The sequence below is a fragment of the Schistocerca nitens genome, chromosome 10 (assembly GCF_023898315.1).
Source record: "Schistocerca nitens isolate TAMUIC-IGC-003100 chromosome 10, iqSchNite1.1, whole genome shotgun sequence".
NCBI classification, from domain to species: domain Eukaryota; kingdom Metazoa; phylum Arthropoda; class Insecta; order Orthoptera; family Acrididae; genus Schistocerca; species Schistocerca nitens.
Window position 1 is genome coordinate 215360977 of NC_064623.1, and position 24561 is coordinate 215385537.

At 43.2% G+C, this 24561-nt stretch overlaps 1 protein-coding gene across 17 annotated transcripts in view; it reads right to left on the reverse strand.

Annotated features, from left to right (window-relative positions):
• Positions 1-24561, reverse strand: part of LOC126210400 (gastrula zinc finger protein XlCGF52.1-like) — a 261120-nt gene that overhangs the window by 82312 nt on the left and 154247 nt on the right. For 2 of the 17 annotated variants that reach the window (XM_049939634.1, XM_049939632.1), the window contains exon 7: positions 6325-6818. The exons of 13 other annotated variants lie outside the window; for them this stretch is intronic. In XM_049939634.1, the coding sequence (XP_049795591.1) occupies positions 6680-6818 (139 nt within the window). In that variant the 3' untranslated portion in view covers positions 6325-6679. Of the gene's footprint in view, positions 1-6324; positions 6819-24561 lie in introns of those variants that run through there. 2 more of the 17 variants (XM_049939633.1, XM_049939637.1) reach the window with 2 other exon arrangements.

Below are 24561 nucleotides of genomic sequence, written 5' to 3' on the forward strand. Positions count from 1 at the left end.
AGGGGTGGGGGGGAGGTCTTGATTGGGCCAGCAGGTCGAATAGTCCAATATCCAGATTTTTGCGGCATTCGGATGTGACAGTGGCCCATTTTTTGACAACATGGGAATGTTAGAACAGAGGAACTCGTCGACGAACTTCCATTTGATCGGGTCTGACCACCAGGAGCTCTGTCGCCACAGAACAAGTATGGGCTTCTGTGCAACATTCTGTGCCATCCCACATCACTGGTCAGAGGCTACCTGAGCCTGGACTAGGGTATTACCACAGCACAAACTGTATTTGGAGTGATGTCGTGACTGGGAAGTATCAGCTGTTGATGAATGGCATTGTGTTCATGAATGAATCACAGTTCTGGACTACCCAGGAACAGCGTTGCCGGTACGTATGGCAGCGACATGGGACAGGTCCCTACTCTTCCTACGTTTTGCAGAGGCACAGCAGTATTACCCGTGGTATCATGATGTGGGTACCACTGGGTATGACTTCAGGTCACGGATGGTACTGGTTGAGAGGGCTACGAAGAACGCTCGTCAAGGACAGCTTGCGTCCTCATCTGTTACGCCTTTGCAAATGTATTGCAGTGCCATTTTTCGATGGGACAGTGCTCATCCACGTGGCACATGTCTCTACGAACTGCCTGGTTGACTACGAACTACCTCACAACCAGTAAGACCCCCCCCCCCCCAAGTTCTGTCCCCCAACGGAAAATATGTGGAACCACCTCACAAACCATCATTACCAAGTTCTTTGCGAGGTTGATTGGGGTTGAAGGGACCAAACAGCAAGGTCATCAGTCCCTTGTTTCAAAGGTCATCATTACCAAGTGAATCAACTACATGCATCCTGGCCACATGGGGTGCAACGTCAAACTGACATGTGGGCTTATACTGCCAAGTCCTTTGTAAATATGATTAGATTTTATGATCGCTAATATAATATTGTATACTACCCTCTTAGCCCATGAAGTTACACTTCATTCATTGCCCCCCGCCCCCCGTCCTGTGCGCTTAACTTTTTTTGTGAGGCAGTAGATAAGCTCATGATCTACATTCTAGTACGCCACTCGTGCCATAGAGTTCAGCAATGAACAAGGAGAAGACTCAAAGTGAATCTCTCCTCAATCATGTTATTAACAACGTAACCACAGGTCTTTTTATATTTGGATATTCATAATGCAGGCGGGAACACGGTTGAAGAAACGACTACATTAATAAAGGCGATGTAGGAGTCAATCTACGAGATTAAGCATACAAGGAACATGACATCACTTAAGCAATACACCGACAGTTCGTCAGACAAAGATTGAGCATACCAGATCTTGGCTGAGAAATGATGGCTGATGAGTGAAAGCAAAAGATGCTAAGCTCATTGAAAAATTAACCGCTAATCAGTGACTGGTGCAATAAAAGCTAAGGTTAAAATGGACATGGGTACGAAAAAAAAATACGAAAAAGAAGACTGAAGAGAATTTAATGGACAAAATAATTAAAACAGTTTGGAAGGCTTACGTGTATGAAGTCGGGACAATAATCTTATAGAAGTTCAGAAAATTGCTCTTAAAATTGTTTTACTAATTGCTCCAAAAGCAAAATCGCTGGATTGATAGTGTATCATAATAATAATGGATGGGATATTACCTCTCGTTTCAATATTAGCTGCATTATCAGCACTTGGAGGTTTAGCTGGGGGTAGAGTGGAGACAGCTGAAGCTCTTAAATATGCAAAAGCTGCTTACAAACAGTCAGCTTAGATGCAAGGACGTTATCATACTATGAAAGCAATAGCACTTTGTGAAGGGATTAAGAATCGACAGGAAAAACGGGTTTGGTCTACGTTTGACTGAAAAAGGTTCTCCTTACGCATTCTTCCAACAAGAGCATTTATTAATTTTGACTTTATTAGGGTCAAAAATTGAAAAAAAGAATCACATTTTCTGTGGGTGTTTGAGAGAGAAAATTTATCCAAAACTCCCAAAAGATATGAGAATGTGGTTGTTAACCCTCAGCGGAAAGTGAACCTGGCTCACATTGGTTATCGTACAAGAAGAAAGGTAAAGCTGCATAGCACTTCGATAGCTTCAGCAATTTACCAACTCCTCCAGAAATAGTGATGTACTCCTAAAACTATACAGCTAAGTATGACTGGACTTTAGATAAATTAGGTAGTTTTTTAGCACATACTGACAGTATCACAATGAATACCATCCAACATCTTTAACGTTAAGTCTATCAGAAAAAGTCAAAACTTCTGTCCTTAACGCCACGTCATGTTTGTCTCATCAAACATGCGAAATATCCTTACTCAGACTAATTTGTCTACAGTTCCAAACAAAATTTTACGCTGAGAAACAATTCTGCACAGAGTTACAATTACAGGGTGTGGTGATAAGTAATGAGACTCAGTCTAGAAAAACAAATTTATTGATCCAATTTGTACAAAACGTTAATATTCTTCAAAGTACTCGCCTTGGGCGTCGACACAACGTTGCCAGCGCGTTTTCCAAGCTTCATAGGCCCCACTGTAGTCCGTTTGAGTTACCCAGTTAGTGCCTTTGTGACAGCACGTTGGATGTTCGGAATATCGTCGAAACGATGACCCTTCAGGCATCTTTTGACCTTCGGAAATAGGATGAAATCAGGAGGACTCAAGTCAGGGCTGTATGGTGGCTGTGGCAAAACTTCAACTCCAATTCGGGTCAAGTAGGAGGTCACGAGGAACGCTGTGTGCGCCGGAGCGTTGTCGTGGTGGAGACGCCAGCGTTGAGCAAGGTCCTGTCGCTTCCGTTTGACGGCTCTGTGCAATCGCTGAAGGACTTCTTTGTAGAATTCGGCATTGACAGTCTTCCCCTGAGGGACAAACTCTTTGTGAATTAACCCCCGCTTGTCGAAAAACACAATCAGCATTGTCTCGATGCGGGACTTTGACATTCGTGCTTTCTTCGGCCGCGGGGATGCTGGTGTGTGCCACTCCGAGCTCTGGGCTTTCGTCTCCGGGTCGTACTGGAATGTCCACGATTCGTCGCCTGTTACTACGTTGTCTAAAAAGTGTGGATTATTTTCCAAATCATTCAACATCTCACGGCAAACGTCCACTCGTTGTTGCTTTTGTTCGGCGGTGAGCACTCGGGGAACCAATTTTGCGCAAACTTTCCTCATCATCAAATCTTGCGTAACAATTTGGTGAACCGTAAATTTATTCACGGAGACCTCATCGGCGATCATTTTGAGACTTAAACGACGGTCGGAGTCCAGGAGTTCTTTCACTTTGGCCACCGTTTCATCCACACGACTCGTTGAAGGGCGTCCAGATCGTTCCATGTCTTCAACGGATTCCCTCCCGTTTTTAAATTCATTAAACCACCGGAACACTTGAGCTCTCGATAGGGAGTCTTCTTTGTAGGCCTCCGTAATCGTAGCAAAAGTTTCCGAAGCAGTTTTGCCCAAGCGAAAGCAAAATTAGATTGCATACCGCTGTTCTATCGAGCGATCCATCTTCAGCGTTTTCACACGTGTCACGGGCACACAAACAACGTAATACGCGAAGCTCGACCCTCACTGCACCAGAGCTCCGACGCGACTGCGAACCGGTTCTATTGTTAGCTCAGATCCCCCACCACGTGACGTACAGGTGGAGACCGCCCTGCGAGCGACTGGAGCGCCGCGCGGCGGCCAGTCTCATTACTTATCTACCACACCCTGTAAACGTTGCACTTATGAACTCCCTTCTTCAGGGAGACAGAATCACAAAATGCCAAGAATTACTAGAAACACGATGTGGAGAAAAACTCGGTGTAAAACTGAACATCAGTTGCAATAAAAATCTCAGATACATGAGATGAGGAATAATGTATATGCTGATTTTAAGCTGGATAATAATATAGAGTCAGTTTTAGGTTTTGAGAGAAATGTGATTGATAAATAAGCCTTAACGACAGCAGAAAACGAGTACATTCTCAGGAAGTTAATTCCTATGTGTTGACTGTAACACTGCTTCTGCAAACGTTACGTCAGTTCTTTCATACAGAACCATCTAGGTACACGATTGTGTGATCACCAAATCCGCCCACTGACATGCCAATCATGGTAAGGTACGTTTCAATTGCAGATCAAGAGGGAAATCTTGTTGATTTCGATGACGAAATAGCTGTTCCGTTGCACTTACGGTAACGTAATAGGCAGCTCGTTGCGTCTGAATAGAAGAAGATCAAGCAAGCGAAAATGTGTTAACTCCTTGCAATCGACAAATATCATTACCACCACTAGAGTAGACAGCGCTATAAATGCTATCATCATTCTCTGTAAACTCTTGTTTGAGACTGTGGTGAGTGAAGAAGAAGATTCTGATTAGTTATATACTGTATGTGACCACTAGTTTTCGCTTTGAATATCATAATTCCACACAGATCGTAATTCAAAATGAAAACACGCACCTACTGTCTTGTGGGAGTCATCTGAATATTGAAGGAAGACTTTTCCATGAAACAGGAACACAGAAAGCTGCTGACATTGACTTAAATAAAACCTGTGCGTTTCAGTTCTTTTCAGCGACTCAGCATCGTTAGAATGACTAAATTATTGATCACGTGCGCAATTCAGGAACTGCAACGCCAATGAAGGAGCTATGCATCTTTTATGCCAAGTGAGGCAATCACATTGCAGAATGCTGGTGGAAAGAGAGATGAAGTAAATGAATTTGTTGCTAATGATGGAAGTTTCATGTTCTGCATCCCATTCAGTATGGCACTTGAGTTCGCAGAAAATTACAGGAAGATTATTTTAAACACTCGTCATGAACTTGTCCTGATTGGCAATAGGCAAGACACTGATTGTATCACCTCAGATAAAACGGATATCAATTAGAAAATTGTGTTCGAAAAACTGTACTGGGAAATACCACATGTACACAAGTGTCCACGAAAGAGTAAAAATGATGCGAGTCCGGCATTCCGTCACTGGGATTTAAGTGAATGCATTGCAACAAAAATTAGTTCATGGACAAGGCCCAATACAGCACTCTAAACAGCAAGATATCCCATTTTAGATTTTCAGTCAAACAGTGATCTGATTTCTAATGGCTGCGGAATATTCGATGAAATAAACATAAAACTGTTGAAGCTATATCTGAATTCGTCGACATATCTTTTAAAAAAATTATTCAGTCGATTTAGCACAACGAATTCTGCCCAAGCGTACGAAAAGTACTGCAGTTTTCAATCGCCGTAATGTAAAGAGAGAGAGAGAGAGGGAGAGAGAGACAGAGAGAGAGAGAGAGACAGAGAGAGATATGGAGGAATTCTATCTTGAACTACACAGAATTTCGTAAGTTCCCAATACATTTCATCGACTGCTCGTATCAATATGATGAAAGACTGACATCATCTGTCACTGATGTGAGAATTGATGTGCAAACAAAATCGCCATTCCCAAAAGATACAGTAGCATAATGTGTGGTTATTTACGATTCTGTTACAGCAATCATGCCTTGAGCAGACGTACCAATATACCGGAAATTTAATGCGATAAGAAAAATTTTACATACGGAGCATAGTACACAGACATACACTGAAGAGCCACAGAAATTGGTGCACCTGCCTAATATCGTATAGGGTCCCCACGAGCACGCAGAAGTGCCGCAACACGACATGGCATGTACTTTACTAGCGTCTGAAGTATTGCTGGAGGGAAGTGACACCATGAATCCTGCAGGGCTGTCCATAAATCCGTAAGCTACGTTTACAATGAGGGATTTGTCGCGGAGATTTGTACCCGGCACATGTATATCGCGACTTAGACCAGGGAGATGTGCACGGTACAAGTAGCCAAGTAGAGCTTTCTCACTGGCGACATGTAGCGAGTCAGTTTCACGGAACATGGCGTCTGACGCAGACCTTTTATTTCTGTGCGCTAGCGCTGTGAATCTAATTGTAAAACGGGAGAATAAAAATTGGAGAAAGGAACGTAGATGGTGGGTGCGTTATTTTCTCAATAAACGGTGTAGTCATGGAGCTTACAGTTCAGTGATGAGTGACCTACCAGTTCAAGACGTACAGGGTTTCAAAAATTTTGTTCGTACGTCTACGACGGACTTTGAAGTATTAATAAATATGACTGCCCAATACTACACATTGAAGAACACAAATTTTCGAGATGCTTTAACTCCTGCTGAACAACTTGCCGTTACATTACGCTTTTTAGTTACTGGGGATTCACATAGCTCGTTGATGTACATGCATAGGATTTCCAAATCCAAAATCAGTCAAATAATACCAAAAGTGTGTCAAGCAATAATAAAGGCACTTCAAGGAGAAATTAAGGTAGGAACCGTTATCTTTATCTATCTTTTATTTAAAAATAGACTTAAAATTTAAAATGAAAAAGCTATTACTACTTGACAACTTCAGTTATCTTCTGAAAAAAATATATACATTTTCGGACTGGCCCTCAAAGTTCAATTCAGTTACTTGTACACTCAAATTCTTCTAGCTCTTCCACTTTTGCTTCGAAGATCAAATCTTGTATCTTCTTTTGTAAAATTGTTAAACGTTTACTGTTCTGTATTTCTCTCACTTGACATTCGACGTATTTTGAAAACGACGTGAACTTGTCGTCCTTTTTCCCTAGATTGTGCTGGTTAGTGCGCTTGAGCACCTCGTATGCAGCATCATCTGTTGTGTTTAGATTACCATTGATAATTTTGGCCTTCTTCCGCGGTTGACTTGAAGGCTCTATTGTGTACTTGAGGTACTCTGTTGTTCTCTGCAGGTACTCTGTTCCTCTTCCAGCGTTGTGTCCTCTCCACTTCTCTCTTCCGACGTCCACTAAAAAAAAAAGGAAAAACATTCTTCAGATTTTTTGTTTCTTTTTTTCAGGTACCGAATTCTGAAGCACAGTGGAAGCAAATTGCACGAGAATTTGAGATTTGCTGGAACTTTCCTCACTGTATAGGGGCTTTTGATGGTAAACGCGTATAAATAGTTAATCCTGCACATGCTGGAAGCATTAGTAGATGCCGACTACCAGTTTTTTTATGCAGATGTGGGAGTACAAGGACGCATATCAGATGGAGGTGTATTTAATCGTACAAGCTTCAACAAAGCCCAACAATCAGGTGCGCTGCATGTACCAGGGTCGAAATCTGTGTCTGGAAGAACACTGTCTACACCCTACGTAATTTTTGCTGACGATGTCTTTGCATTACAACAACACGTCATGAAGCCCTTCCCAGGGAGTCATAACAAAGGCAGCAAAGAAAGAATATATAATTACAGGCTCAGTAGAGCCCGTCGAGTTGTAGAAAAAGCCTTCGGCATATTACCATCAGTCTTTCGTGTTCTATGAAAACCGATTCACCTCGATCCCCAGAAAGCAAGAATCGTAACTTTGTGCTGCATTTATCTCCACGATTTCATAAGAAGAAATCGAGAAGCTCGCATAATTTATTCGCCGCCAGTCAGTTTCAATTATGAAAATATAGAACGAGGGACCATAGAACCCGCGAGATGCAGAGACCACCAGCCACTCACATCGCTACCAAGAACGGGTAGAAATGTTGCCGAAGACGCGAAGCAAGTGAGGAATGAGTTTGTTGCATATTTTGTCACCGACGAAGGACAAGTGGAGTGGCAATATTTGCTTGCTTAGTTCAGTGATGAATATCAAATTAAAAGAAAATGCTTTCTTTTTCCGTGCACAAGTGTAAACAACACAATTACATTCCTGATTGTTATGTAAATAAATATTTTTCATAAAAATTAATGTAAAATAAATATGCTATAACTTATCCCGTGGTCTAGGGGTAGCGTCTTTGATTCATAATCAAAACGTCTTCGGTCCCGGGTTCGATCCCCGCCACTGCCTAAATTTTGATAAATAATCAGCATTGGCGGCCGAAGTCTTCCGGCATAAGAAGTCAGCCTCATTCTGCCAACGGCCTTGTCAAAGAGGGCGGAGGAGCGGATAGAGGTTCAGGGCACTCTCTTGTCCTAGGGGTGGGAAATTGCCCCTAAAGGCTGAAGAATCAGCAATGATCAACGACATGAGGATGCAGAAGGCAATGGAAACCACTGCATTAAAGACACGTAACGTGTATCCACAGGACATGTGGCCTGTAATTGAAGAAGTGTCATGATGATCTCTCCATTGGCAAAAGATTCCGGTATAGTCCCCCATTCGGATCTCCGGGAGGGGACTGCCAAGGGGGAGGTTATCATGAGAAAAAGATTGAATAATCTACGAAAGGATAACGTTCTACGAGTCGGGGCGTGGAATGTCAGAAGCTTGAACGTGGTAGGGAAACTAGAAAATCTGAAAAGGGAAATGCAAAGGCTCAATCTAGATATAGTAGGGGTCCGTGAAGTGGAAGGAAGACAAGGATTTCTGGTCAGATGAGTATCGGGTAATATCAATAGCAGCAGAAAATGGTATAACAGGTGTAGGATTCGTTATGAATAGGAAGGTAGGGCAGAGGGTGTGTTACTGTGAATTCAGTGACCGGGTTGTTGTAATCAGAATCGACAGCAGACCAACACCGACAGCGATAGTTCAGGTACACATGCCGACGTCGCAAGCTGAAGATGAACAGATAGAGAAAGTGTATGAGGATATTGAAAGGGTAATGCAGTATGTAAAGGGGGACGAAAATCTAATAGTCATGGGCGACTGGAATGCAGTTGTAGGGGAAGCAGTAGAAGAAAAGGTTACAGGAGAATATGGGCTTGGGACAAGGAATGAAAGAGGAGAAAGACTAATTGAGTTCTGTAACAAGTTTCAGCTAGTAATAGCGAATACCCTGTTCAAGAATCACAACAGGAGGAGGTATACTTGGAAAAGGCCGGGAGATACGGGAAGATTTCAATTAGATTACATCATGGTCAGACAGAGATTCCGAAATCAGATACTGGATTGTAAGGCGTACCCAGGAGCAGATATAGACTCAGATCACAATATAGTAGTGATGAAGAGTAGGCTGAAGTTCAAGACATTAGTCAGGAAGAATCAATACGCAAAGAAGTGGGATACGGAAGTACTAAGGAATGACGAGATAAGTTTGAAGTTCTCCAACGCTATAGATACAGCAATAAGGAATAGCGCAGTAGGCAGTGCAGTTGAAGAGGAATGGACATCTCTAAAAAGGGCCATCACAGAAGTTGGAAAGGAAAACATAGGTACAAAGAAGGTAGCTGCAAAGAAACCATGGGTAACAGAAGAAATACTTCAGTTGATTGATGAAAGGAGGAAGTACAAACATGTTCCGGGAAAATCAGGAATACAGAAATACAAGTCGCTGAGGAATGAAATAAATAGGAAGTGCAGGGAGCTAAGACGAAATGGCTGCAGGAAAAATGTGAAGACATCGAAAAAGATATGACTGCCGGAAGGACAGACTCAGCATACAGGAAAGTCAAAACAACCTTTGGTGACATTAAAAGCAACGGTGGTAACATTAAGAGTGCAACGGGAATTCCACTGTTAAATGCAGAGGAGAGAGCAGATAGGTGGAAAGAATACATTGAAAGCCTCTATGAGGGTGAAGATTTGTCTGATGTGATAGAAGAAGAAACAGTAGTCGATTTAGGGGATCCAGTATTAGAATCGGAATTTAAAAGAGCTTTGGAGGACTTACGGTCCAATAAGGCAGAAGGGATAGATAACATTCCATCAGAATTTCTAAAATCATTGGGGAAGTGGCAACAAAACGACTATTCACGTTCGTGTGTAGAATATATGAGTCTGGCGACATACCATCTGACTTTCGGAAAAGCATCATCCACACAATTCCGAAGACGGCAGGAGCTGACAAGTGCGAGAATTATCGCACAATCAGCTTAACAACAGCTCATGCATCGAAGCTGCTTACAAGAATAATATACAGAAGAATGGAAAAGAAAATTGAGAATGCGCTAGGTGACGATCAGTTTGGCTTTAGGAAAAGTAAAGGGACGAGAGAGGCAATTCTGACGTTACGGCTAATAATGGAAGCAAGGCTAAAGAAAAATCAAGACACTTTCATAGGATTTGTCGACCTGGAAAAAGCGTTCGACAATATAAAATGGTGCAAGCTGTTCGATATTCTGAATATTCTGAAAAACGTAGGGGCAAGCTATAGGGAGAGACGGGTCATATACAATATGTACAACAACCAAGAGGGAATAATAAGAGTGGACAATCAAGAACGCAGTGCTCGTATTAAGAAGGGTGTAAGACAAGGCTGTAGCCTTTCGCCCCTACTCTTCAATCTGTACATCGAGGAAGCAATGATGGAAATAAAAGAAAGGTTCAGGAGTGGAATTAAAATACGAGGTGAAAGGATATCAATGATACGATTCGTTGATGTCATTGCTATCCTGAGTGAAAGTGAAGAAGAATTAAATGATCTGCTGAACGGAATGAACAGTCTAATGAGTACACAGTATGGTTTGAGAGTAAATCGGAGAAAGACGAAGGTAATGAGAAGTAGTAGAAATGAGAACAGCGAGAAACTTAACATCAGGATTGATGGTCACGAAGTCAATGACGGACGGAGCAAGGAGGACATCAAAAGCAGTCTCGCTATGGCAAAAAAGGCATTTCTGGCCAAGAGAAGTCTACTAATATCAAATACCGGCCTTAATTTGAGGAAGAAATTTCTGAGGATGCACGTCTGGCGCACAGCATTGTATGGTAGTGAAACATGGACTGTGGGAAAACCGGAACAGAAGAGAATCGAAGCATTTGAGATGTGGTGCTTTAGACGAATGTTGAAAATTAGGTGGACTGATAAGGTAAGGAATGAGGAGGTTCTACGCAGAATCGGAGAGGAAAGGAATATGTGGAAAACACTGATAAGGAGAAGGGACAGGATGATAGGACATTTGCTAAGACATGAGGGAATGATTTCCATGGTACTAGAGGGAGCTGTAGAGGGCAAAACCTGTATAGGAAGACAGAGATTGGAATACGTCAAGCAAATAATTGAGGACGTAGGTTGCAAGTGCTACTCTGAGATGAAGAGTTTAGCACAGGAAAGGAATTCGTGGCGGGCCGCATCAAACCAGTCAGTAGACTGATGACCAAAAAAAAAAAAAAAAAAAAAAAAAAAAAAAAAAAAAAAAAAAAAAAACTTACCTCAAACGTGGATAAACTCGTTCTTGGTTCGTTTATATGCTTTAGGAAGAGCAACGATTTGAAGGCATGCCATTTTGATGAGTAAATCTCTTCTCTTCCAGAACCTGATGTCCTCGAAGAAACACATTTATTGAATTCCCTGAGGAATTGTGACCTCAGGTTATGTAATTTACTGTCCATCTCCCTATCGGAAACCTCGAATAAACACGCAAGATCGTGAATTGCATCTCGTTTGGCGTTTCTGTTTTTGAAATCGGGGGATGTGGGATCCCACAACGAACGCCTTTCACGAAATTCTACAATAACTTTGAGAGTATTTTTTTTCGTCCATTCCATCTTTGCAGATTGATATTTAAGGACTGATACAGAATACTACTAAAACCTAACCTCCTCCTACACGCAACTGATTACTTGTACCCAAGACGCAACGCAACGAATCTTGCCTGTGAACTGCGCATGCGCAGCAGAAAATGTATCAGGGATCGCGCCCTGTTTTCGATCAGCGAGCGGATACAGGCACATGTGCCAGAACAGAGTATTTCTCGGAATTCTGGCAGGCACATGTGTCAGGAACTTGTAACATCTGCCACACCTCATCGGCTACATGTGCCGTGCACAATTCTCTGCGAAAATTCCCTCAGTGTAAACGTAGCTTAAGAGTATGTAGGGGAGGAGATCTCTTCTGAACAACACGTTGCAAGGCACCCCAGATATGATCAACAATGTTCATTTCTGGGGAGTTTGGTGGCCAGCGGAAGTGTTTCAATTCAGAAGAGTGGTCCTGGATCCACTCTGTAGCAATTCTGGACGTGTGGGGTGTCGCATTGTCCTGCTGGAATTGCCCAAGTCTGTCAGAATGCACAATGGACATGAATGGATGCGGATGATCAGACAGGAAGCTTACATACATGTCATCTGTCAGAGTCGTATCTAGACGTACCAGAGGCCTCATGTGACTCCAACTGCACATGCCCCACGCCATTACAGAGCTTCCACCAGCTTGAACAGTGTCCATGGATTCATGACATTGTCTCCATACCCGTACACGTCCATCTGCTCGACACACTTTGAAACGAGACTCGTCCAACCAGGCAACATGTTTTCAGTCATCAACAGTCCAATGTCGGCGTTGATGGGCCCAGGCGAGGCGTAAAGCTTTGTGTCGTGCAGTCATCAAGGGTACACGAGTGGTCCTTTGGCTCCGAAAGCCCATATTGATGATGTTCCGTTGAATGGTTCGCACGTGACACTTGTTGATGACCCAGCATTGAAATCTGCAGCAATTTGCGAAAGCATTGCACTTCTGTCACGTTCAACGATTCACTTCAGTCGTCGTTGGTCCCGTTCTTGCACGATCTTTTTCCGGCTGCAGCAATGTCGGAGATTTGATGTTTTACAGATTCCTGATATTCACGGTACACTCATGAAATGGTCGTAACCGAAAATCTCCACTTCATCGCTACCTCGGAGGTGCTGTGTCCCAACGCTCAAGCGCCGACTATGACACCACGTTCAAAAACCCACTTACATCTTGATAACCTGCCGTTGTAGCAGGAGTAACCGATCTGAGAACTTCGCCACACACTTGTTGTCTTGTATTACATATCTCTGTATTTCAATACGCATGCGTCTACCACTTGCTTTGGCGCTTCAGAGTAGATACTTGTATTATGGCAGTTGAGATAGTGTAGGAAGCGTCCAAGGTGCGGTTTTCCTTTCCAGGCTCTGAAGAGCAATGCGGCGACAGAAACACATGCTGGCAAGGCACTTCTCGCAATTTCTAGATCGCGGACGCAACTGGGAGCTGTATATGAGTTGCAACTTGACTCTCAGTTCTCTTCTCACGGCATTTGAGCGCGTATTGCAGGAGGTAGACATCTTACTCAAATTATGGGAGACCTTAAGAATGAACATGAACAGTCACGTCCGCAAGAAACTTCTCTTTTTTTATGTTTTTGACCATCTTCAGACCTGGCACCAGGGCGGTAGACTGTGGCGGTGAAAGGAACAAGCGCTATGTCTCCATGAACGCTGCTGCTAACTGTTTGAGCAGTGGAGACATAGCGCCTGCTGCTTTCACTGCCACAGTCTACCGTCATGGTAGCAGGTCTGAAGACGGTCAAAAACTGGCCGAAACCGGTAACCTCATAAAAAAAGAGAAGTTTCCTGCGGTTGTGGCTGTTCATGCTCATTACTGAGTAAAAAACCGCCGCTCTCCAAGAGACATATTCTCAAAAATTACTAAGGGAAACCTTTCTCAAGCAAAGGAATGGACTTGGATTTTTACCTTTTTTGTAGTATGTGATTGCTCGTTGCAATATTTTGTTTTCCAGTAACGTGTAAACCGTCCTCTTTGACTGCCAAAGATTCCGCTCCAAAGAAAATCAATCTGTTCCAGAAGAACTGGCTTTTCAGATGTTGAGTGGTGCTCCAAGCAGTGAAGTTGCTTCTGGAGACTTCAGTTTGCAGTGCACAATGCGCTGCGAGCCGGGTACAGCTTCAGCACAATGGTTAACCGAAAATCACCACCATCACAGTACTGGCTCAACTTTTGTGTCGCTGGAGGCAACACTGGACACTTTACGCTCAGTTGCACTATCGGAGTCGTTTGTGAACGGTCTGGAGAAACTGAAGTGGGTTAAGGACTTGGTGCCACAATATGATGTGCAAAATATTGAGGACACGGGCTGCTCGCCAGTTGCTGCGCCGCGAATGAAAATGTGTGTTGACAAATACGACACAGTGATTGCTAAATTAAATGTACGACTTTCACTTGCGAGATTTGCTATTTGACATCAGTGAGAGGAATGAACCTTGTCGGAGGTCAATGATAGGATTGTAATGTTTCTTACAGTAAAATTAATATCTACTTTATTTTTGTTCGTTTAGTTTTTCCCCCCTCACCCCTGCAAGTTGTTGCACAGCCCGAGTCAGCTGCCCCTACCGCTGTCGTTTGATGCAACCCACAATGTTATAACTGGCCTTTAAAAATCGAGAGCGAGGTTTTCATATTCTCTCACTTGCCACTTGCGAACTATTAGTCCTACAGAAAAATGAGCAGAAACCTTTTTGTAGGAAACTTAAAGTAGTTAAATTTTGTGTTAGGATATATTTTCGCTGGAGGCCACGGATTTCGAGTAACTCAAATTAAACGTACAAAAGTGACGTTCAAAATTCCACTCCACACTCACCCCACACCAGTCAGCATTTCTCATGTGTCGTTCGTGGCACTCCTCCTACCATTGTACAAAAATTTCTGACTACACGAACTATTTCCAATATTCGACCCTTTTTGGTTTCTATTGATTGGGCTGTTAAGCCACCAGCATAATACCCTACTTCATCAACATTAATAATTTAAAGATGCCCTTGAGGGTTATTATTTAGCGTATGGATAATACAGACATATCATTACCTATCATATGTACATACTGACACACAAAAAACTTAAGTTTGTCTTTACAACTGAATATCCAGTCCTTCAATCCAGCGCACTGCATCTGGAGTTGCTAGCAGGAAGTCCTCTTTGGCGCCGTGATAGGCTCGAATCCTGCATTCAGTGACAATGTGGTGGACAGTCTGGTATGGAGCCCTGCAGTCACAGGCTGGATCAGGCAGCTTCTTCCACTTAAAGAGAGCATCCCTGCATCGGCCATGGCCGGTACGGATTCTGTTGAGGGTAGTCCAGGTCTTGCTTGAGTGGTAGGTCGAATCCACTTGGAAGTTTAGCGCCTGAGAAGATGTTATGCAGGTGCACGTCTGTCACTGCTTCCCACCGACCTTTCCGTTCTTCAAGAGGTTTTAAATTCTTAGCAACCACGTCAGCAGCATCGCACAGAGTTGGACGGCGTGATTTCAGTCTCTTGCGAGTTAGAAGTGGCAGGTCGCTATGCACGGGTAGGTTAGAATTCCTGGAGTACGTCTGCGTAGATCAGGAGGCATTATACCGGTTAACAGTAGAAGCCAATAAAATGGAGTAGATCTGATTGCGCCAGATATTATGCGCATTGTCGTATTCAGCTGGGTATCAACAAGCCTTGTATGATGACTGTTCGTCCAAACAGGTGCACAATACTCAGCACTTGAGTACACGAAACCCCGAGCTGAAGATCGCAGGGTGGTTGCTGAAGATCCCCAGGTAGTTCCGCATAGCTCATGGAGGATGTTGTTTCGAGTCCTCAGCTTTTCAGCTAAGTTAAGAAGGTGTTGTTTGAAGCATAGTGTACGATCCAGGATGACACCAAGATATTTTGGGTTCCAATTATGACGAAGAATTCTGCCTCTGAAACTTACTTCCAGTTTTGCGTTCGCCAACCGGTTATTTAGATGGAGGCAACACACTTCTGACACTGGGTTGGAGTCTCCAGATTTTGAAGTAATTATCTAATGCAGACAGGTCATTGGTTAGAATCTCTTCCGTTGTCTTCATTTGAGGGTATTTTACGATGATTCCTGGTCCTCAGAACGAACGACATTGAAGGCAGGTAATATGATTTACCCATGTCTCTATTATCGACGTGAAATGTCCTGTGTGCGATGACGTCACGGCTGTTAAAACTTTCAAACGCTGCAACTTTGTCGACTTTTGGTCCACGGACGAGGGCTACGGTTACCCGTCCGTTACCTTGCTGCAGGGTAATGGCGAAGTTAAGAACTCCACCACAGAACTCTGATGGACCATGAAGGATGACTTGCGCACCTACGTAGTTCGAGGTATTAATAGCAGTATTGTCCATCGCTTTATACACTGTAGGGCAGGTACGCGTTCTTCTCCTATAATACCGTGGCATCTTAAATGTTATGCTGAAACCAATTACGTTGAGAACTTGATCCAAACTTAACTCTTACAAGCATAGTAGTTTCGTCGTCAGAAGGCCTCAGAAGTATTTGTTTCATTCATGCTGTTAAAATTCACAAAATATTTAGGTAAAATTTTTACAAACATCAATTTTACAATTTGTAAGTTCTCGGCTAAGACGATGGTATAATAAGGCCAGTCAACGAAGACCAAAAAAGGTCACCTGTGGGAAATAATTCGTGGAGCAACAAATATTTTTACATTCGTAAGTGGGAGTGCCACGAACGACATACTAGAAACCCTGACTGGAGGGGAAGCGTGGGGGTGGGGATGCATTTGAAGGTCATTTTTGTACTTTTTTTTTTTTGAGAAACTCGAAAACTACAGCCACCAGCGAAAACATATCCCAGTGCAAATTTTAAATACATTTAATTTTTACAGCAAGTTCCTGTTCATTTCTTCTGACGGACTAATAATTTGTGTGTATCGAGTGAAACAATATGAAGATCTCACACGTGGTTTGCGATGGGCAGCTATAACTCTGCGGGTTCCATAAAAGGAAAGCATCAGGAGCTGCTGAATCACCCCGTATATATAAACGTTTTAATGTTAATGCATCATTCTGATAAGATCCTGCTCTTGCTGTTGACATTTTAATCGACAAGCAAGATGGAATAGCTTATGAACTACATCGCTTAGCGTAAAAAATTTATCCCAGGAGAGTGGTTATCACGAAAATAACTGATGACATTCATCAGGCTGATTTCGATGACCTGATGGCGTATTCCAAACACTGTCATGCTGTACATGTTTATTAATAGTAACTAATGTTTACTCCAAATATACATGGGTCGCTGGTCTAAAAGCTAAAAGTCGGATTGACGATGGAGACGCGCTTAGAAAAGTATGCAGAAGTAGTAGTAGGATTTCAAACTATTTACAAACAAACTTAGATCAGGAATTTTATAATATTCGTGCCAAGAAGCTAATGCAAAGACAAAATTAATCATTACTCACCGTTCTCTACCTTGAAAGCTTCAGTTGTAAGGCAATTTAATAGAACTCTTAAAGGTACGACGTTTAAAAGTTTCACTGCTCAAGGTTCTTTCAAATGGATTAATACGGTGCAAGATCTAGTAAGTCAATACAACCACACAAAACATGGAACAATTAATATAAGACCCGAATAAAATCATGATGACAAACACAGGAAACGCTAAATTCAGATTCGGCAATTTTGTTAAAATTTGCATACATACAACAATTCCAGTAACACTGATGTGACCACAACCTACGTTCGATGTCAGCACTAGCAATCGAGGATTACATAGTTTGTCGGGAGTGGGGAGAAAGGGGGGGGGGGGGGAGCGTAAGGTGTCGGAAAACAAAGGAGTCATTGCCGTAATGCGGGAATGGAATGATTTTATCTGACGTCCAGAAGGGCACCATCATCGGCTTTCGGGCCAAGGGTGGAAGAATTTCCGAAATGGCTAAATTTGGAAACTGTTCGCATGCCTCTGTGGTTAAACTATGTCATGCATGACAAAATGGAAGTATCCAAAACCGGTGCTGAAGCAACTGTGGTGCACCACAGGGTGTAAATTTCAAGTTGACAAACCAGAATAACTCGAAAAATAAGCTTGACACGGAAAAATGTGTAGAATCCGAAGTTGATTATTTTCGAGGGGGACGTCTGCTGGTACTAAAATTAGCCCGCCACCCCAGCCCGCTGGGGGTGGGGCGGGAGGCAACTTTAAAATTTCAAATTTTTATTGCAGAATCAGATTCTACATAAAAAACTACGAACATTTTGTCTTAAACATTTGTTTTGATACTTGGTAGTTGGCGCTGTAATTCAAGAAAATCCATGTTCTCATTTTTACGGATAAATAAAAAATGCTTATTTACTTCGTAAATTTTGATTCGTTATATGTGGGTCAACATTTGTAAAACTAATTCCTCTCTGTCAAATCCACCCTATGAGGAGAGAGAGAGAGTTTTAGTTTAAGCGAATCAAAATTTACGAAGTAAATAAGTATTTTTTATTTATCCGTAACCATTTTCCACGCAAAAATGAGAACATGGATTTTCTTGAATTACAGCGCCAATAACGAAGAATCAAAACAAATGTTTAAGACAAAATGTACGTAGTTTTTATGCAGAATCTGATACTGCAATAAAAAAGGGGGGTTCCCATTTGAAATTTTAAAGTTAACTCCTCCGCCCGGGGGACTGGGGTGGAGGGCTAATTTTAGCACCAGCAGATGTTCCCCTCGAAAATAATCAACTTTGGATTCTACACATTTTTTTCGTGTGATGCTTATTTTTCGAGTTATTCTGGTTTGTCAACTTAAAATTTACACTCTGTAGGTGACAGAGGTGAACGACAGCTGCAGAGGTGTGTACAGGCAAACAGACGTGGAGCTGTTCGAAAATTGCCCGCCCAGTTGAACCAATGGACTACCAACAGTGTTTCCTCAACAGACCATTCAGCGAACGTGAAGGAAGTGGCTTATAAAGTGCTTATTCGACCGATTCTCGAGTACTGTTCATCTGTCTGGGATCCCTATGAGATAGGACTGATAGAATTGATACAGAAGACCCGACGAAAGGCGGCGCGTTTCGTCACGGGATCGTTCAGTCGGCACGAGAGCGTTACGGAGATGCTCAACAAACTCGACTGGCAGACATTACAGGAGAGGCGTTGTGCATCACGGAGAGATTTACTATTGAAATTTCGAGACAGCACTTTCCGCAAAGATTCGGACAATATATTATCCCCCTCCCCCCACCCCTCCACACACACACACACACACACACACACACACACACACACAGAGAGAGACATACGTAATGACCATGAGGGGAAAATTCGATAAATCAGAGGCAATACAGAGGCTTACCGACAATAATTCTTCTCACGTACTATTCACGAGTGGAACAGGGTTAGAGGGCTCAGTTAGTGGTACAAAAAGTACTCACCGCCACACTCCATTAGGTGGGGAGTATATTGTAGATGAACGATGAAGTCATGAGAGTGTGTATTATTTAGTTTGAAATTTTCGTTGGAGTGGGAGAATGATTTCTGCTAAACTGCATTGCTTTTAGTACCTGTTAATAACGTGTAGAGCCATTTGTGTACTACTGCAGAACTTTTAACATTTGTCCGGAAGAATGCTTTAGTCACCAAGCATACTCATTGGCAAAAATCAACCCCTTTAAAAGCAGATTTGCATAATCGTTCTGTGACAAGATTAATATTAGAAAGCTGAATACTAATTCTGTCAAAACCTGCTAACATCGAGTACCGCATTAAAAGCGAGAAACTACGAAATATGGTTGCGAATAAAAATAAAATTGAATACAAGAAATATACTAATGTGCGATTACATCGCGCAGTTCGCACACAGATTCGTAAGCAATAACAAATAAACGTGTGTCTATAGAATCACAGTTTGACAAAATCAACTTGTATTATATGAAACAAAAGTAGATATGGAATCATTTACGCACCCCGATATTATCGATGCGAGCAAAAATCTAGCAGAAAATGGGAGCAACACACTTACAACGCAACTCAAAGGGTACAATAAAACAACACGTACTATCAGGAACACAACGAGTAGAAACCAGCTTCTGAGTAATGTCAGGTGCTTTGTAGCTTTCTTGTCGATAATGACCACACGGTCGAAATCGCAGTTTGGGTTTTATAAATAAATAATTTTACAATCAAAAGGTTACCAATATTTTGTTTACAGAATTTCACATGACTCCTAACCAGGACTACAAAAAGTTAGTTTGGTTTCTGATTAACAGTTCTCGAATATATAACTTTGCGAGGTATACTGGAGTCGGCATGCGTATTCAAATACAGAGACATGTAAACAAAAAGAATAAGGCGCTGCGGTCGGCAAAGTCAATATAAGACAGGAAGTGTCTGGCGCAGTGGTTAGATCGGTTACTGCTGCTACAACAGCAGATGATCACGATCTAAGTGAGTTTGAACGTTGTGTCAGTCGGTGCACAAGCGATGGGACACAGCATCTCCGAAGTAGCGATGAAGTGGGTATTTTCCCGTACGACCATTTCACGAGTGTACCATCAATATCAGATATCCGATAAAACATCAACTCTCTGACATCGCTGCGGCCGGAAAAAGATCCTGCAAGAACGGGACCAACGACGACTGAAGAGAATCGTTCAACGTGACAGAGGTGCAACCCTTCTACACATTGCTGCACATTTCAATGCTGGGCCATCAACAAGTGTACGCGTGCGAACCATTCAACGAAACATCGTCCATATGGGCTTTCAGAGCCAAAGGCCGACTGGTGTACCCTTGATGACTGCACGACACAAAGCTTTACGCCTCGCCTGGGCCCGTCAACGCCGACATTGGACTGCTGATGACTGGAAACATGTCGCCTGGTCGGACGAGTCTCGTTTCAAATTGTATCGAACAGGTGGACGAATACGGGCATGGAGACAACCTCTTGAATCCACGGACCTGCATGTCAGCAGGGGACTGTTCAAGTTGGTGGAGGCTCTCTAATGGTGTGGAGCCTGTGCACTTGGGAGTGATATGCGGCCCCTGATAACGTCTGGATACGACTCTGACATGTGACATGTACGTAAGCACTCTGTCTGATCACCTGCAACCATTCGTGTCCGTTGTGCATTCCGATGGACTCGGGCAATTCCAGTAGTTTAATGCGACACCCCATACGTCCAGAATTGCTATAGAGTGTCTCCAAGAACACTCTTCTGAGTTTAAACACTTGCGTTGGCCTCCCAACTCCCCTGACATGAACATTACTGAACACATCTGGGATGCCTTGCAATGTGCTGTTTAGAAGAGATCCCCACCCCCTAATATTCTTATGGGTTTATTGACAGCCCTGGAGGATTCATGGCGTCAATTCCCTCCAGCACTACTTCAGACACTACTCGAGTCCATGCCACGTCGTATTGCGGCACTTCTGCATGCTCGCTGGGGACCTACACGATACTAGATAGGTGTACCAGATTTTATGGCTCTTCGGTGTAAATCTACCGAACTTCTGAAAGTCGATTTCGGATTAGTGGTGTAGAACTTTTCTTTTTCACGAATTGCGACTCGTCATTTATCACTTGTAGCACTATATCTGACATAGTACTTGAATTTTTTGTGCAGTCCATCTGAGTAGCCTATGTTGATTACGCTCACAGACAGAAAATATGTAACTACTGAACATTAGTGTTGGAACCTTGGGATTTCCCTTTTCTCCAAGATTTCCTGAGTAGCCAAGTTCTGTACATAGGAGACATATCCAGCTGAATGTTCAGCATTAACCTTAGAGCAGAGAGGTCTTATCCGCTCACAATACCTAAGGGTGAAGCACAGTCCTTCCCATCTCAACAACACTCCTAAGTTTTCTTACTGTGCAAAGCTATGATGGCCGGTGAGGAAGGAGGCTACAGTTAGGATCAAGGAATCATAAAAAACCGAGTTTGAAGAAGTGTCCACACACACAGTCACACACACCATTCATGCAAACAAGCAAGCACACCTCACACACACATGGCTGCCAGCTCTAGCAACTTACGCATTTGGGTTTGAGCTGCCACAGGTGGAGGTCATGTGTGCAAGAAGTGTGCTTGTCTGTATAAATGGTGTGTGTGTGTGTGTGTGTGTGTGTGTGTGTGTGTGTGTATGTGTGTGTGTGTGATACTTTTACTGATCAAGGCTGTGGCCCAAAGCTTTGTGTAAGGGTCTTAATTGTGCCTGTCTTTGACGTAACGTATCTTTTTTATGGCAAGTAGCAAGCCATCTTTTCCTCCACTGTTGATATTCTTATGTGGAGTTTCCACTGTTAGGGAACGTAACTTATTAAATGGAGTGTGTATGTAACTCTTGGCGCAACGTCACTACAATCATTTGCTAAGAAAGTTACGCTGTACACTGATGATACAAAGTATTTTGGTCACATGCTTAATAACTTCTTGTTTCACCTTTTAAATATAACACAGCAGCAGTTCTGCATGGCATGGATTTTACTGGGCCTTGTTAGGTTTCCGGAGGAATGTGGGAATACATGCAGGGCAGGTTCGAGGTCATTTCTCTGCACAAGCAATTTATCATTCGGTGCCCTCCACCCCTTTCTGTTTAGACACTTTCAGGTGTGTCAATTTTTCCAACTAATTGTGATTGGATTGGATTGGACTGGTCTGATGAGTTTAAAGGAACCAAACTACGAGGTCATCAGTCTCTCCAGTCTATAAACATCAAGCTGGGAAAAGTCGTCCACATGCAATAAACACAAGACAAATCATGATCAATCTGACTGAAACCGAGAATCCATATAATCAAGAGAGAGAAGCAAGCCGAAATTATAGAGGGGTGAGAGGTAAAGATGCGTGAGTTGCCCCATCCAGAAAGCAACTCGGCACCCCCGAGACATGTTATGCAACAGGAGATGCACCCTCTGCATCTGACCACTGCGCTCTCGCCCTCCACTACTACCAGAACATTAATAACATGGTCAACCTGATGAAATCCCAGGAAAGAGGACGACGACGGTGAAACAGTAAACGAACAACAGATGTAAAAGAATAAGAAGGATTAAGAAGTGGGAAGGGTAGGAGCCAGGACATACCAACAAGCTAGGATCGCCATGGGTCCCCGGGGTCAGAGCAGGCAACGGGTCACCCCTCCAATCCCTCAAGCAGCCGACGAGGCCAATATGCCCTAACTCACAGAGATGAGTAGAAACCGCTTTCATAGTTAAAACATATAACTAAATCAGTTACTTTGGTGGTGTTCACAAGCACCAGTGGCAGTGTGTCAGCAAATTTTAGGTTTCACCATAAGGAGACCAAATTGGGTCAGTCCAGCAGGATGTGGGCCATCATCATCAGATGGACACACATGGGCAGTGGTGCGGATTCGCACATCATAGGGAGGCCACGAGTCAGCCAAATGTGGTCAATGTAAAGCCGACAGAGAACAGTAGATTCCTAGTGACAGTCACAATGGGATGGCTGCCACAGGGTTCTGGTTCCATTTAATGGTCGCAGTTTGTTTGGAGAAACCAGGGTACATCAATATGTCTCCTGAGCCTCCAAATATTGATGACACAGAGTCAAACGAAGATTCAGTTCCAGTACTTCCATCTCAAAAGTCGACATCCTGGTAGCCAACTTGACCAACCGGTCAGCACTTTCGTTCCCTGGTGTGCCAACCTGCCATTGGGTCCATATAAATATGCCTAACCTTACCAGCTTGATGGAGGTCAGAAAGGAGATCCTGGATAGTCACACTCAATGGGTGTCGAGGGTAGCACTGGTTGACAGCCCGATTAAGTATATCACACCAATGCAAGGACGAATGTGACTGGGGGCTCCAATTCTGTAGTGAATACACTGCATCCAATCAGCACTGTACCTTGCATGTGTGAAGGCAAAACCAGTTCATCCATCAACCATAGAGCTGTCACTTCTGAACCCATAATTCGATCAATGACGGCCACAAACAGGCAATGAAAAACCAGGGGGTCAAAAGTCTTTCAATCCAAAGGATAGGTAGAGAGATCTGAGGGTGGGGCACACTCCATAAGGGAGTATGCTAGTGCCCCCTGACAAGAGGCAACAGGGGAAAGTTGGTGTTCACAGCAGACAAACCGTATGCAAACTGCGATCACAATTCCAACTCTGGGCCTCTGTTGTGAGAGGTGGATCTCCCTACTTTGAAAAACGACACTGTAGTTCGGATGTTCAGAGGAGCAGTGAATGTGTATAGCATAGTCGAGAATTTGTTGTTGGCTTGGAGGGTCCCAAGGCTGTTCACAGGACTAGTCTCTGTCACATTTCAGACCCCACAATAGTGTATCCTGTCCAGCATTCACAATGTTGAAGGCAATGACAAACCATATGCTGGACTCCCATAATCAAGATGTGGCTGGGTCAGAGCCTCATGAAGTCGCAAAAGTGTTGAGCAATTTGCACTCCAACTGGCAGTGCTGACACAGGAAAGAGTATTAATGTGCAACAAGCACAGTCTGTTAAGTTAGCGTAGATTGAGGAAGACACTTCAACTGGGCATCGAAGATCAGTCCCAAAAAGCAATAAGACTCTACCACATTGAGTAACTGGTCAGCAAGGTAGAGTTCTGGTTGTAGTGGACGCTATGATGGTGATAGAACTGCAAGATACATGTCTTGGCTGCGGAAAACAAAAAGCCATGGGTTAGAGCCCAGGACTGCAGCTTTCATATGGCTTCTTCCGGTCGATGTTCATGACAACCACAGTGGAGGAGCAATAGTGAATACAAAAATCATCAGCATACAGGGAGGGTACCACAGCAGACCTTACAGATGCAGCTAGACCCTTGACAGCCACTAGGAAAAGAGCCAAACTCAATACACAGCCCCGCGAGCCCCATTCTTTTGTGTATGGAGGATACTGTGGGAAGTCCAACTAGAACCCGGATATTACAGTATGACAAGAAATTCCAGACAAAAATAGGGAGCAGTTCCTCGAGACACCACTTGTGTAGGATACGAGGGAGTCATGATGCCATACGGTGTCATAAACCTTTTGCAAGTAGACGAAGACAGTAACAAGGTGTTGATACCGAGTAAATGCTGACTGGATAGCACACCCCAGGCAGACTAAATGTCAGC